The 16,778-nt window shown below is 32.5% G+C and overlaps 1 protein-coding gene across 1 annotated transcript in view; it reads left to right on the top strand.

Moving 5' to 3' along the window:
• LOC111146911 (RB transcriptional corepressor 1) overlaps positions 1 to 16,778 on the top strand; it is a 157,200-nt gene that overhangs the window by 49,058 nt on the left and 91,364 nt on the right. The window contains exons 8-12 of the mRNA XM_022502668.1: positions 1,485 to 1,627; positions 3,778 to 3,855; positions 6,047 to 6,156; positions 8,832 to 8,909; positions 12,805 to 12,892. Coding sequence (XP_022358376.1) covers positions 1,485 to 1,627; positions 3,778 to 3,855; positions 6,047 to 6,156; positions 8,832 to 8,909; positions 12,805 to 12,892 — 497 coding nt within the window. The remainder of the gene's footprint in view (positions 1 to 1,484; positions 1,628 to 3,777; positions 3,856 to 6,046; positions 6,157 to 8,831; positions 8,910 to 12,804; positions 12,893 to 16,778) is intronic.

Below are 16,778 nucleotides of genomic sequence, written 5' to 3'. Positions count from 1 at the left end.
TTTGAACAATAACTTCATGGAAAATGGAGTTTGGAGCAGAATTTTGAAAATATGTTGAACATGGTTTGACAGAAAAAGGTCACAAACAGAAACCACCTACAGAACAGGAGAAAAGAAATAGAAAACAAATATATTAAAAAAAATTCTGAATCTGTAAAGATTATATATAAGGATTTTTTTCTTCACTTTTTTCCATGTTACAAGTTTAATAAATTGATGTAGGATGTTAATTAGGTTGACAGGCATTGTTCTTTTAAATCATTGGAAAGTACATTTTAATTCTCTAAGTGCTGTGTTAAAGAGAAACCAGGATGAGGTGATAAATTGGCTGAGTAAGGTAAACTTATAATTAACTTTTTATTATGGAGAATTTAAAGTGACTACAAAAGTAGACAGTAGTATAATAAGCCCCCTGTACTTAAATTACCTACCTTCAGCATATAACTTATGGTCAGTCTGTAGCCCCATCTGCTGCCCAGCTGCATCAACTATATTATTTTGAAGTACATCTTTGCATACTGTTTCATCCTTATAAATGTTAATATGTGTCTCTAAATATAGTCTTTTTAAAAAGCATAATGACTACCAATGTCACACCTAAAAATCACTTAATAGTTTCCTAACCTACCACCAAGTATCTAGTAAGTGTTCAGAATTTCAATTGTCTAATAAAAGTGATTTTAAAACTTTTTTACAGGTTGACTAAATCAGAATCTGAGTAAGATCTATACCTTATGATTGGTTGATACACTTTTGAGACTTTTAAAAAAATTCCTTCTCTATTTGTCTTTTTTTCCTGATAATTTATTCATTAAATAATAGGTGGTTTATTCTGTGGGTTTCTCGTGGTTTAATTTTTTCTGATTGCATCCTGTTGTATAGTTTAACATGTTTCTGTATTCTCTCAGTTTCCTATAAATTGTTGGTCAGCCCTGGAGGCAGTTAATACTTTTCATACTTAGTCATCTGTTATCTCTTTAATAGCTGAATTCATTTTCAGTTTGAATTGGGAATGCTCAAAATAATACAGGAGATTTTTAAAAAAATCACCCTTTATCACATAATATTTAAATACTTTTTTTAAAAAAGAATTATTTACTATGGTATTTGCTCAAACTTTTAAAATATATTTAATTTTATACCATGTCTAGTAATTGAGTCCATAATTTTTTTACTTTTTTAAGTCTCTTTAAGATAGAAAACATTTTTCCCCTTAACAGACTCAGTAGGATACATTTAAAATTAGTTTATAAGTTGGCTATTTCTCTTGCCTTCTCCGTATTTGCCTAATAGCAAAAACTATTATCAGTACACAACTTAAAATAGTCAATAAATAGATGAAACTGTTAGCCTTTTAATGAAGCCTAGTAAATAAAAGTAGCAGAATGTTACTAAGATTATTTCTGATCTCCCAAGTTAGAATACTTCATTATTTTATACAGTGGAATGTGCAATTGTTCTTATCTAATTTACCATTTTTACAGAAACAGCTGTAATACCTTTTAATGGTTCACCTCGAACACCAAGGCGAGGTCAGAACAGGAGTGCACGGATAGCAAAACAACTAGAAAATGATACAAGAATTATTGAAGTTCTCTGTAAAGAACATGAATGTAATATAGATGAGGTAATTTAACTTCATGATTTCTTTAAAATGAAGTAGATTTAGATGTAAGTTCTTCCTAACAGTATATACTTCTTTCATGACAAGCTTGCTTTTGTACTTAGTGCTAATTCTTTTGCAGCAAAATATTTAGAAAAAATTTATTTTTCATGTTCAGTTACTTTGATTTTTAAAGAGAGTAGCTCCCTTACTCAGGAATCACTGAAAAGGTACATCTTTATGGCAGTAGGTTTCAAATGAATTTGTTCTTTGATTCCTCTGTGGTTACTGATAACTCCTAATGTTTTAAAATACCCTGTTAAGATACCCTTGTGTTTTGGTTTGATGATAAGTAATATCAGCATTAGATTTCTGTTCAGCCTATATGCTCTTTCCAAATATTACACCAGATGTTAATCGCTGGTAGAGAATACACATGAACACCCTGGAATTGTTTATCTTGTTCATAGAATCCAGAGTGTTGGAATTGGAAGGAGTCTTAGAAATAATGTACTCATCCTCCTTTTAGTAATGAGTAAATGAACTTCTAGAAACTAATAGCTGATACTGAAGGGCTAGACTTTGGGAAATCTGCCACCAGTTGCTCCTTCGAGTGTATGCTGTTTCTCTCATAGATTGTTATGTTGTCCACAGTTCACTACCACCAGATAGCTGTATGAAATGTTGCATCTTTGAAACTTCTCTGTCATCTCTGGGAAGGAATGGAGTATGATCTCAAAATCTAGTTTAAGAAGTGTTGGAATGATTTATCAGGATATCTTAATGTTAACACTGTGACTTTTGTCAGTTTCAATAAAGACATAGATATACACCTGTGGTTCTAGATGTATCAACCTTATATATATGTTTACTTTTTTATTTTTCTAGAATCACAAATAATCTTTGCTAATAAGCTTACAGATATAGTTGATTTTTTTTAATCCAGTCTATTGCTAAGTCCTGCAAGATAATGAATATACATAAATTCAGTTTTCTAATTCTTGTTTGTTAATTCTCTGAATTTCACAACTACTTATAAAATTTCATTTCTAAAATCAGGAATAAGTCATTAAAATCTTTTTTCATTTTAAATAACTCTTTTTATAATTTAGAATCTTTATAGGAATGATTTTTAAAGTACAGCTGGTTAAAAACCATGGTAGTAATTGACATTAATTGACACTTGATTATTTAGATACAGCATTTTTGGTTATATAACTATTGGTTAGTTACATTAGTGGCTATATAATTATTGGTTAATTAATACTAAATGGTTAACTAGCAATTCCTACCTTATAAATACTCCAGTTAAATGGGAGTTAGTTAGAAAACAAAATTAATAAGTTACAGAAGGCTCATTTTTGCAACTTATTTTGAAGAAGATATGAATTGATATTATTTCCATCTTAGTAAATGTAGACTTCAAGTTTGGAAAACTTAAATGAAAAAGTAAGTTGTTTAAAATTTTGTAACATATTGCAAGTGTAGAACAAGCAGGAATATGACTCCAGATTTCCTGATTACAGTCTTTATTATCCATGTTAAATAAATGTAAGGTGCTTTTGTATGAAACTACGTCATTTTACAAAATATTGTTACTTGATTTTGAATTGAATTACTGGGTATTCTTTATGTGTGTGAAATTATCTTCTTGTAAAAACAAGCTATTCTGCTGAGTTTATGCTAAAATAATTAACTTGATATTTCCTAAGCTAGCTATCAGATGATGAGTGTGAAGTGACCTAAAAATATGCTTTAGGGTGAAATCGGAAGCAGTATACTGAAAAGAGAAGAGATGAGTCTTGACTGTGATGATAGATTGGGTTTTAATTCCAGCGCTGCCACTTCCTAGCTATGTAACTTTAGTCAAGTTGCTTAATTGTTTTGAGCCATCTTTTCATCATCTGTTAAATGTAGAATATTGAAGTTGGTTTCAGTGGGTTTTCTTCTTATAAATCCTATTTCATTAATAGTTCTCTACTCCCATTCTAAGACTTGAAATCTGCCTCACATAAATTAAAAAGTAAATACTTGAATTAATTATAAATAATTATCATTAGGTTGAATGTAAATCATAAATCAAAGTATCAGTTAACACTTTCATTCTAGTGTTAATAGTGACAAGATTAAGTTTTTTAATTTTAATGGCTATGCTGTAACTTTATCTTTTTCAGGTGAAAAATGTTTATTTCAAAAATTTCATACCTTTTATGAATTCTCTTGGAATTGTAGCTTCTAATGGACTTCCAGAGGTAATCTGAAAGAAAACTTAATTGGTAGAAGTTAATGTATTTTGGGACTTTTGGGAGGGAAGAGTAGCTGTCTAATTTCTTAAAATTACTTTTTAATTAAATATTTTTTGCCCAAGCAAAGAAAGCTAAGTAGAATTTTGGTGAACCAGCTTTATATAAGTAATAGAAAAACCTTTTGAATATATATTCAGATGTATAAATAAGCAGCTTTTGTAATTTGCACTAAAAATTGATTTTTACTGAAATTTTTCAAAAATCAAATTGTAGGCTTTTGAATTTCTGAGTGCCATTATATTTAAGTATAACTAAATATGCACAATCAAATTTGATTCTAATTTGCTGTGCATCCTTAAGCATAGGATCCATGGATTGATGCCATCAACATAATTGGCATTACTGTATTGTGGAATGTCTCTTTTGAACATTTTAAACTACTTAATTGAAAATAAATTCATTTGAAACAGCTATGATTATATTGCAGAAATGTTTTACCTTAGTGGTGTGCCATCTATCTATCTGTTTCTTTTCACATTTTGCCTCAAAAATCTTGCTCTTCAATGAGAACAGAACAACTGATATGTGGTAAGATGAAATATGTGGAGAGAAAGATGCTTAGATAAATGATGAAGAACAAGTACTCAGGGATAAAGCAGTGTTTTAGAAGCACCTGGCATTAGTTACCAAGACCAAAAGACATGAAATCAGATAGGTAGTTTGCTGATTCTGTGACCTGAATTGGTGGCTAGTCCTTGAATAAATAAACTTACCCATCCAAAAATTATTTATTGAATGCTTAATATTTGCCAGATATTGTGCTAGATACTATCCATAAGAGCTTTAACTCATAGTCATTGTCGTTAAAGTGTTAGTTGGAGAAAAACAAAGAACACTACAGGAGTCTGTAAGGGTCTGGTAGAAGTATATACATTTGCTGTGATATCTCAGAGGAGGGCCACCAAATTCAGAGTGAGGCAGATAGGTTTTATGGAAAACTGTTGGAGGTGTGATTTCTGAGCTGAGTAAGCTTTATGAGAAATGGGATTTCCAGTGTTAGAAATTATAGATTCAAAGGGACAGTGATATGTGATACTGTGGTCTGTTCAGTGAACTCCAACTAATTCATTAAGATGGGGACACAGGGCAAAAGACTGGTAAGATAGACTAGAGAGGCAAGAAAAGGGACCAAATGTTTTATTACTGAGTTTTCTAAACCACTGTACCAAAAAATGGGTTGTTCACAACTCTAAAGAATCTTGGACACTCACTGTAATTTTCTTCCTTTAGGAAGGATTATGGTTTTAATAGCAATCTTAAGATAAACCTTATATTTACCTCATCATTTTTCATATAGTATTAATGGCTGCCCCAGTAAATGATTGATAATTCGTGTCTCACTAAGATTAGGCAGAAACAATGACTAAATTCAATCAATGTGAGTGACTGTTTTAGCTGAAAAACTTACACAAACAAAAAATTTACATTTAACTGGATTTCTTCCTGCCTCTCCTTTTGAAATGCAATTTTAGTTCACTCAGGTTAGAAACCCTCAGACTTCAAAAGTCATAGCAGAAGTCATGCCAAATTGTTGTCTGTTGGGCATTTTAGTTTTTAAATTATGATTAGAAAATTATGAATCAGTTACTTGTAAAAGACTTATAGGTTCTAGCAAATGTAGAAGTATCTGAGATTAGGAAGACATTGTGCAGATGTGTTAAGTGGGCTAATTAATTGAGCTAATATTCTTGTCCAAGACACTTAACTAAAGGGAGTTAGAGTACATCAAACAATTTAGAAAAGGTAGAGAGAATATATAAGCAAGAGAATTTGTTATATTTGAAAAATATTTTTATATTGATAAGCATAGGGAATGATTAGAAGTGAGGGATGTATGGGATATTTGGAGGATCTTGGCAATTAAGTGGTCATAATAATACCTACTGTTTTTTGTTACTGGTGATCATTGTCTACATAAAATGCTAATGAATGGGATGCATGCATAAAATTGGTTTAAAATTAGAGTTAAAAAGTAGCATTTTTTAATAGCACTTTCAGGTATGCTTTATTTTTATTGCATGTGAACTCAGTATATTATAAAATGAAGTGTATGTACAAAGATTCTTTAAATCTGTACTTCTGTGGATTGAGAGATGTAATGATATGAAAAGGATAATTAGTATTTTTTTCTTCTGAGGTGGAAAGTCTCTCTAAACAATATGAAGAGATTTACCTTAAAAACAAAGATCTTGATGCAAGATTATTTCTGGATCATGATAAAACCCTTCAGGCTGATCCTACGGACAGGTATTGTACATGGTCTAATTTTATTTGTTGAGATACTTCTGCTGTAGGTTGATATAATATAGATAGATTAAATAGGTTTTTATTTAACTTCATGATCTTTAAATATCATTTATAATAAGTTACTTCAAATGCCTTTCTATAAACCTGATAATAAGGTAAACAGTATTCTAAGCATATAATATATAAACAAATAGAGATTTTTTTTTTTTTAAGATTTTATTTATTTATTTGTCAGAAAGAGAGAGAGGGAGAGAGAGCAAGCACAGGCAGACAGAATGGTAGGCAGAGGCAGAGGGAGAAGCAGGCTCCCTGCTGAGCAAGGAGCCCGATGTGGGACTCGATCCCAGGACGCTGGGATCATGACCTGAGCCGAAGGCAGCCGCTTAACCAACTGAGCCACCCAGGCGTCCCTAAACAAATAGAGATTTAATGTGAATTGTCCTCTATAGCAACTATTTTTTTTTAATTAAGCTGAATTTAATTTTAAAACTGCACTAAAAGAAAATTGTTGAAGTAATTAGTTTACTTAAGTAGTGGTCTCTCTTTTTCCCCAACCTTTCATCTGCTATTACTTGCTTGGTTCTTTTTCTTAAAAATGTTAATACAGAAGTATATTCTCAACATCTAAAGATACAAACTTAATACAAAAAAAACAGAAGAAAACTTTAGAAGTAATGTAATTAACAACTTTAGAGAGCTACAGGAGGGGGCGCCTGGGTGGCTCAGTGGGTTAAGCCTCTGCCTTCGGCTCAGGTCATGATCTCAGGGTTCTGGGATCAAGCCCCACATCGGGCTCTCTGCTCGGCAGGGAGCCTGCTTCCCCTCCTCTTTCTCTGCCTGCCTCTCTGCCTACTTGTGATCTCTCTCTGTCAAATAAATAAATAAAATCTTAAAAAAAAAAAAAAAGAGAGAGAGCTACAGGAGGAGGTTGCAAATATTAAAAATTACCTTCCAGAGGTCTTGGGAATAAAAAACTTAATAGATGTTCTGAAGAGCAGCATAGACACACTTAAAGAGAGAATGGATAATCTAGAAGACTGTATTGAAGAATTCTCTAAGGATACAAAGCAAATGGCCAAACAGATAATAAATAAAGAAAGGTCAAGAGACATAGAGGATAGATCCAGAAGTTCCAACATCTGTTTGATAGGAATTTCAGAAAAAGATAATAAAGAGAATGAAGTAGAGGAAATAATTAAGGAAATCATTGAAGAAAACTTTACAGAGCTAAAGGATTCAAGTGTTGAGGTTGTCAGTGCTTACTGAATACCTTGTAAGATTGATGAGAACAGACTCATTCCCACTCATTCACATCTTGGTGAAATTTGGGTATTCCAGTGATAAAGAAAAGATCCGAAAGGCTTCCAGAAAAAGAGAAATAACCCATAGAAGAGCAAGAATCAGATTGACCGCAGACTTATCATTAGATACTCTAGATGCTAGGAATTAGTGGAGCTATGTCATAAAAGTTCTGCAAGCAAAAGGCTTTACACCTAGAATCCTTTACCCAGCCAAACTGGCATTTGATTTTGAAGGAAAACAAAGACATTTTTGATACTGAAGAATTCACAAAGTTTGTTTCTTGCATACCCTCTTTGAATTACTGGAGGATATACTTTAGCAATCTAGGATGACTATAAACACATACACACAATATATATTATCTTCCTCCCACAGCAAGAGTCAAAAAGGAAAACAAAATTAAAGTGCCACATTTTTACCTAGGAGGATGGACTGTGATCAGTATACTTGGGGAGCAGGTGAAAGGAAGGTTATGCATACTACTTAAATGTTGGTGAAGTTAAAGGGTGTGTTTAAATTAGTGTTTATCACTGTAGCTTTTGCAGGAGTAGGCTTTCTACACTACTGGGGAGAGGGAGAGAATCTGTCATTGTAACCATAGACAGGGAGAGGTGGGGTGAAAGTAATAGAAAAACACAGGGAAAAAGATAGCAAAATAAGTTAAATAGGAAAAAATGCAAAAGTTGAACTTTTATCATAAGAAGTATTCAATTTTAGATCATTTATCATGATGTGAATCTTGAATCTCTACATTAAACCTTTTTCCTTTAGAAAAAAAAGAAGTACATTCTCTTGAATTATCATATAGAATTCTAAAGTTTGGAATGATTGAGAGTAATTACAAAAATTTGAATGATTATAAGGTAATTACAAAAAATTTGAATGATTATAGGTATATTTAATTTTATATCTTTAGCATAAAATCTTTTAATATATAACTGATAATATATATAACTTGTAGGTTAAACACAAAATGTTTCAAATTTTATTTACATCAAAGTAAGGTTTTTGGAAGCCATATGATTGAGAATCCTGAGCTTTGATTTTTTTTTTTAAATACTGGACAGCCTGGTTCGTAATAACATCTAACATCTAGAGACAGCATTTAACTTTCACTTTTAAAAAATTGTTAATGATTGGAGTACCTGTTTTTCATAAACCTAATAGAAGAAACCCAACTGAAAAACAATGGTGAAAAACACAAAATTTTTATTATTTAAGCAGCTTCTGGATCATCAGTTTCTTATCACTTCTGTTATTGACTTACCAGTTTGTATAATGGTATGAGGCAACAAGTGATATATTGCTCTTTTGACTCATAAAACACAAATTGTGCATTTTCAATATGAATGACTTTACTTATCATTATTTAGTTTTGAAATGCAGAGAACGCCACGAAAAAGTAACTCTGATGAAGAAGTGAATGTAATTCTTCCACAAACTCCAGTTAGGTATGCATTTTCTTACTTTTGTTTTTCATTGTAATTATTTATTCAGTGCCTTCTTGTACTTTGAGTTTGTTCATTTGTTCTGTTATATATTTATGTATACATACAACCAGTATATATTGAGTGCTCTTTGCCTGCCAGGTATTTCACTAGTTGCTGAGGATATGATTATCAAATCTAGTTCTGTCCATTCTTAAGGAATATAACCTAGAATGGGAATGTATTTCATCTCAGTAAATAAAAAAAGAAAAAATGTATCATTACATTTTACTTTACTCTGCATACAACTTAAAAAGATAGAAACCATTTTTCTGTCCTTTTCCTCACTTCCTGCATCTTACCTGCTAGTAAGTTTTGTTGAATCTACCTTTAATATATCTCTAGTCCATCTCCTGTCCTCCATTTGCACTCTCACCACCTTTGTCCAGATCTCCTCCTCTTTGTTTTGGATTTTTTTCGTAGTAGCCTACTAACTGATCTTGGTGCGTCTAGTCTCCTCACTATTCCTCTCTCCCCACCACCAGATATTTTCTCCAAAGAGTCCCAGAATAATATTCTAGAAATGTAAGTCAGATCATGTTCACCCTGCTGTCAAACTTTTTGACTGCTTCTTTTGTTGCAGTTGAAATACACACTCCATCACAGTGCTTACAAAACCTTATATGATCCAGCTTCTGTTGTCTCTCTAACCTCATCTTGTTTTCCTGCTCATTGTGTACTAGCCAGTTTCCTGAATTCTCGAGGCTCCTCTTTTGTACTTGGGGACTTTCACATTTGCTTTTCCCTCTTCTTGAAACTCTTCCTATTTTTATTTTTTATTTTTATTTTTTTGCTTCTGATTAGCAGCAGCTACTCTTCCTTTAGGTTCTGGACAAATATTACTTTTTAAAAGATTTCTTTCTGAAGTATTTTCCTTTATTCTTCTTTCTGATAGTATCCTATTGTTATTCCTTTATAGTGTATATCCCAATTTGTAATTAAAAATTAATGTGTGTGTTTGCTTGTTTTTACCAATACCCATAATAGCCTTTAAGTTTGATACTATGTGGACCATGACTTTTTTGTTCACCATTTAATAATTATGACCTAGGGTAATATTTGGTACATAGTGGGCTATCAATAATATTTTTCAAATGACTACATAGACATATAAAGATGCATTTCTGTATTAGTGTAAATTATAGTAATAAACTTTTGGCAAACTAGTGAGGTGGCACAGAAGGGACATTATGAAGGGATTTTATTGAACTGAATTTCGAAACATGAAAGTCTGTGACACAGTAGACTGGCATTTTAGGGAGTAGAAATAGCATGTACAAAGGCATGGAATTATAAAATAACACAGTATGTCTGGGGAACTATTAGCAGCTCTGTACTGACTCCCTAAGTGGGAAGATGAAATGGCAGGAGAGGAGGGTGAATACTAGATCCTGAAAGGCCTAATATGCTGTACCCATAAGTTTGGATTTTAGCTTGTGCTGGATTTGGCCTGCTGCTATATATGGGTGTTAAATAGGGATAAGGATAAAATTAGACTTGATTTTTTGAAAGTTTATGTGGTAGTAGTTTGTGAGGGGATGGACTGAGGAGGACATGGTAAGAAATAGACCTCTCAATCTGTCACAGTGGTTCTTAACCAAGGGTGCAAATTAGAGTAACCTGAGGAGGTTTTTTCCCAAACTACAAATGCCTAGACCCTACTACCATACACATAGTCAAAATCCCTGGACTGCTCTATTGCAGTAATTCAGTTGAGAAATGCTGAAGATATGAACCAAGGGTAGGCAGTTGGAATGAAGGAACAAGAACAGGTTTGATAAATATTTAATGAATTCATACATAGAATATTATTCTTGAGGCATTTATGGAACATGAAGAAGTAGTAACTTACAGATTTGAGAATTATCTGGGGAAGTTAAGACCATAAAAATAGATGAGTTTGCCTGAAGTAAAGGTATAATGGCAAGAATGGCTGGCTAAGCCCTAAAGAATGCTAGCATTTATTTATTTATTTAGTTAGTTAGTTAGTTCAGTTAGCCAACATATAGTACATCATTAGTTTTTGATGTAGTGTTCAACAACTCATTAGTTGCGTATAACGCCCAGAATGCTAACATTTAAATACTAGATAGAAGATAAGAGAACGAGAGGGCACCCAGAGAATGAAGCCAAAAAAGCCAAGGGATGGAGGGAAATTCGGAAAAGAGTAGGTGTTTGAGTGTCACGTGCTTCAAGGAAATCAAGTATCAGAACAATTGAGAAAGAACTTTTGGTGTTAGCAGTTAGTTATTTGTGGCTTTAGTCATTGTGGGCTTAAGTGGATTAGGAGATGTAAAAGTTATAAAAACAATAATATTTTATTTATTTATTTATTTATTTATTTTAAAGATTTTATTTATTTGTCAGAGAGAGAGGGAGAGAGAGCGAGCACAGGCAGACAGAATGGCAGGCAGAGGCAGAGGGAGAAGCAGGCTCCCTGCCGAGCAAGGAGCCCGATGTGGGACTCGATCCCAGGACGCTGGGATCATGACCTGAGCTGAAGGCAGCTGCTTAACCAACTGAGCCACCCAGGCGTCCCAAAACAATAATATTTTAAAGGTGAGGAAGTATATCAGTTGAGAGAGGTATAATAGTTTGGTATAATAATAAGGAAGATAGAAAAAAAAATATATCAGGGATGTTTGTCATCTTTTTTCCTAAATGGAAACTTTCACCAAAAGAGGTTAAAAGACTTAAAGCCAAGTTCTTTTTCCAAACTGAACAAATGACACCGATTCTAATTCTTACTGATGTTACAAAAAAGAAAAAAAAATGCTCACTGAACATGTTTGCTAAGTAATATTTAAGGACTCTTTAAGCCATAAACATTCTATAGTTCTTTGTATCAATAAACCGTACCGACAGTAACAATGTACTGCTACTCCAAAATTGGAACGTTAGTATTTACTATACAACATACACACACACACACATATTATAAAATTACAGAAATCTTAAGGGACTGACCTAGTTTTATGCTTTAACAGTGATGACTTCTAAAATTATGTATGCTTTCATCTCAAGGCCTTTATAAAGAAAGTCACATGCTTTTTCATTTGAATTACAATATATCCTACTGGTTTTATTTGAAAAACTTTAATGTTTGATTGTAATAATGTTTTCTTAAAAAATTATCATTTTAATACCAGTTTATATGTTTTTTAAAATATCATTAATTTGGCCAATTAATGTTTTACTGAAATGTAGTTTTATTAATAAATAGATGTAAAATTCTTCAATTTTAAACTTAGTGATTATGAACATGTTCTTTCTTAATGGTTTAAATAAAAGGTAATTCCCTTTTGCAACAATGTGGTTGGAACTAGAGAGTATTCCAAACAAAATAAGTCCATCAGAGAAAGACAATTATCGTATGATCTTACTGATATGTGGAATTTAAGTAACAAAACAGAGGGTCATAAGGGAAGAGGGGAAAAAATAAAACAAGATGAAACCAGAGAGGGAGACAAACCATAAGAGACTCTTAATCATAGGAAACAGAGGGTTGCTGGAGCAGAGGGGAGATGGAAGGATGGGGTAACTGGATGATGGACAATAAGGAGGGCACGTGATGCAATGGGACTGGCTATTTATTATATAAGACTGATGAATCACAGACCTACTTCTGAAGCCAATAATAAATTGTATGTTAATTAAAAAAAGAATGACAGGGAAAAAATGTAATTCCTTGGAAGCAACAGTATACTGAGGGTTTTGTAAAGTCTTATTTCAGAGAACTTTTTAAACAGAAAATAGGCGAGTTTGAAAGATTCATTTAACTTGTGAAATAGATATATTTTGTTTGTTCATTTGTTTTCCTTCAGTGCTTAATATTTCTTCCTGTTTTTTTTTTCTCTAGGACTGTTATGAATACTATCCAACAATTAATGATGATCTTAAATTCAGCAAGTGATCAACCATCAGAAAATCTGATTTCCTATTTTAATGTAAGCCATAAATGAAACATTATTATTGTGTTATCTTGGGAAAGAAATTTGAAATTAAAAGTTAAAATACTGAGAATTTTTAAAAATATCTCCAAACCAACATGTCCTAGTCTATTACTTACTTCTTGCTTCTTTGAACCCTCCAAATTAGATATTGGTCGTAGCGTGTTATTTTGGTAGTGTTATTTTTAGATTTTTTTTTTTCATGTTTGCTCTTTGCCTTGCTCATCATTCTTTCTTGCAACTTAAACCTCATTTCTGATTTCATTTCCTTTCTTCTTCAGATAAGTACTTTAGTAACTCCTTTAGTGAGGGTTAGTTTGGGGTGAACTTAAAAGGTTTTTGTTTTGTTTTGTTTTTTTGTGTTAAAGTATCTTTACTTTTATTTTTTGTAAGATACTTTAGCTGAATCTTCTGTTCTAGATTGATATTTACTTTCTTTTAGATATTTGTAAGTAATACTTTTATGTTCCTGGTTCTCTTTATTGCTGTTTAAGAAATCTGTGAATCTAACTGTTGTTTTGTTATATATCTTTTCTGTCTGCTTTTTAGATCTTTTTGAATGTGGTATTAGAATTCAACATTTGTCATATTTCTACAGTCTTTTATCCTATATTCAGCCCATTTTTATTTACATTTCTTGCCTGGACTTGTGTGCATTGCAGTTTACAACTCCTGTAGACCTGAGTTTGACATCTGAAGGGCCACTCCCTGCTATACAAACAAGGGAGAGAGGAGATTATGAAAACTAGCATTTGTGTTACTTGCTTGCTTCTTCACTCCTTATTTAAATTCAAATGAGGGTTAGGACTCACTGAAATGCTCAAACATGGAAATTGGATAAGGCCAGGAAGATTATTAAAATTTGGCTTATTCCAGTAACTGTGCTTTGTGTAGTTAACATTTTATTTAATATCATAATCTCCTTGTGGTCTTGTCATATTCTGTTCTCATCTTCTTGTTTATATGCCTCTCAGGAATTGGTAATTTCTGTCATTGTATTCATAATTGTTTTGGCTCAGAACTGATTTTGTTTGTCCAAATTACATGGTTACTTTTATTTATGGATTATCTGTAGAGCAACAATAGTTCCCAAACATGGCTACTCAGTTACTTAGCACTTTTAGAAGGGATAATGATAGAAGTTGTAAGAATGATAATCTCTCTCTTGACTCTGTCTCTCTCTTTTAAATTTCAATTTTTAATTAAATTCTAGCTGGTTAGCATATAGTGCAATATTGGTTTCAGGATGAGTTTAGTGATTCAGCACTTACATTCGACACCCAGTGCTCATCACTAGTGCCCTCCTTAATACCTTTAAAGTCTCTTATAGTTTTTTTCCTCTCTTTCTCCCCTCTCCCAACACTACCCCCATAATCTCTCTTTTCAAATATAATTTTGAATATTTCCTACAGCATTTTGAGTATTTAGGAGCTCTTTAGTTGGGCAGAAAATTCTGTCTCAAAGGCATTCTCTGGAGCTCAATGTGAAGTTCAACATTAAATGAAGCTTTAACAGCTTAACTGTAGTTTTACATAGACTGCAAACTGCTTATTCTCAAAAGTGGGCATGTCTTGAAGATCAGTAAGTTTTTCTTTGGGTTTACTTTTTTTTCAGGTTTCTTTATTTTTAAAATTAATGCCATTTTTTCTTCTGTAAGTAAAATCTTAGAAGCTGTAGACATTTAAATGGATGTTTTGGTAACAATGACTTTATGACGGGAAGTGTTTCTTTGTTACTATTTCTGTGATACGTGTGCTGTTTTCTTTTAGGAAGGTAGAATTATTGATTTTATAAGATGTGAAATTTTTGAATAACAATGTTCACATTTTTTTTTAAAGATTTTATTTATTTATTTGACAGACAGAGATCACAAGTAGGCAGAGAGGCAGGCAGAGAGAGGGGGAAGTAGGCTCCCTGCTGAGCAGAGAGCCTGATCCGGTCTCGATCCCAGAACGCTGGGGCAGAGGCTTTAACCTACTGAGCCACCCGGGTGCCCCAACAATGTTCACATTTTAAAGAAAATTATCCTTTATCCTAGTTTTGGGAAGTTTATAGTATTTTGAATGTATTTGATCTATAAGGATTATAAAAATAAAGTCAATCTTTGTAGCTGAAGGGAATCAGTTTTTTTATTTATGGGTTACAATATCAATTACAGAGTATTTTAATATATCATAATATGCATTTTTGAATCATCTTGTGATGTATTTTAATTATTAAATATGGCCCCACCCCATATGATACGTGTATTGAGACTTCTTTTGTAACCATTTCTCAATCATGTGTTTCTGAAAAGGTAGCTAAATGATTTAATAATTCTTAACTCTTTGAAAGCACAGCTTTAAATTAGGAAATGCTACCAAACTCCAATCTTAGTTTTATCTTTATTATTTTTAGGGTAATATACATCTCAATATAACTCTTAATTGAAGATAATTTATGAGAATATAAGAAGAGATTCTTTGTTTTAGTAGTGGTATTGTTATAATTCTTTCATTTTTAGTTCTTTTTTGTTAGAGTATAATTGACATGATTATTTTGTTAGTTTCAGTTATACAACATAGTGATTTGATATTTGTATATACTACAAAATAATCACCATAGTAAGTCTGGTTAACACATCATCATACATTAGAAATTAGAAGTTAGAAATTTTTGTTTTCTTGGGATGAGGACTTCTAAGATTTATTCTCTTAACAACTTTCAAATATACAATACAGTATTGTTAACACAGTCACCATGCTGTACATTACATTCTCATGACTTATTTATTTTATAAGTGGAAGTTAGTAACCCTTTACAGCCTTCACCCATTTTGCCCACCCTGTTTCCCCTGCTCTGGCAATATCATTTTGTTTTCTATATCTATGAGCTTATTGTTGTTGTTGTTATTGTTGTTGTTTTTCAGAATCCACATATAAGTGTGATCTTACGGTATTTGTCTTTCTCTGTCTGACTTATTTTACTTTTTCACTTGGCATAATGCCCTCAAAGTCCATACATGTCACAAATACCAAGATTTCATTCTTTTTTTGTGTATGAATAACCTTCCACATTACACACACACACACACACACACACACACACACACACACACACACACACACTATATATTATCCATTCATCTGTCAGTGGCCACTTAGGCTGTTTCCATGTCTTGGCTTTTGTAAATAATGCTGCAGTGAGCATGGGGTATAGATAACTTTTTGAGTTAGTGTTTTTGTTTCATTCAGATAAATACCCAGAAGTAGACTTGCTGGATCATATAGTAGTTCTATTTTTAATTTTCTTTTCTTTTTTTTTTTTTAAGATTTTATTTATTTATTTGACAGAGAGAGATCACAAGTAGGCAGAGAGGCAAGCAGAGAGAGAGAGAGGAGGAAGCAGGCTCCCCGCCGAGCAGAAAGCCCAATGCGGGACTTGATCCCAGCACCCTGAGATCATGACTGAGCCGAAGGCAGAGGCTTAACCCACTAAGCCACCCAGGCGCCCCTATTTTTAATTTTCTGAGGAACTTCTGTACTGTTTTCTATAGTGACTGTACCAATTTACATTCTCACCAACAGTGCACGAGGTTCCCTTTTCTCCATATCCTTGTCAACACTGGTTTATTTCTTGTCTTTATAATTCTAGCCATTTCTGACAGGTCTAAGATGATATCTCATTGTTATTTCCATTTTCCTGATGATTAATGATTTTGAACATCTTCTCTTGTGTTGGTTGGCCATCTGTGTATCTTCTTTGGAAGAATGTCTATTCAGGTCCTCTGCCTTTTTAAAAAAAATTAGATTATTTGTTGGGTTGTATTAGTTTTTCATGTATTTTGAATATTAACCCCTTACTGAATATGTGACATGCAAATATCTTCTCTCATTCAGTAGGT

This window comes from Enhydra lutris, unplaced genomic scaffold (genome assembly GCF_002288905.1).
Source record: "Enhydra lutris kenyoni isolate GAN:26980312 unplaced genomic scaffold, ASM228890v2 scaffoldscaffold15, whole genome shotgun sequence".
NCBI classification, from domain to species: domain Eukaryota; kingdom Metazoa; phylum Chordata; class Mammalia; order Carnivora; family Mustelidae; genus Enhydra; species Enhydra lutris.
The sequence above is the reverse complement of the archived record's forward strand: the minus strand, read 5'-3'. Positions and strand labels throughout refer to the sequence as shown.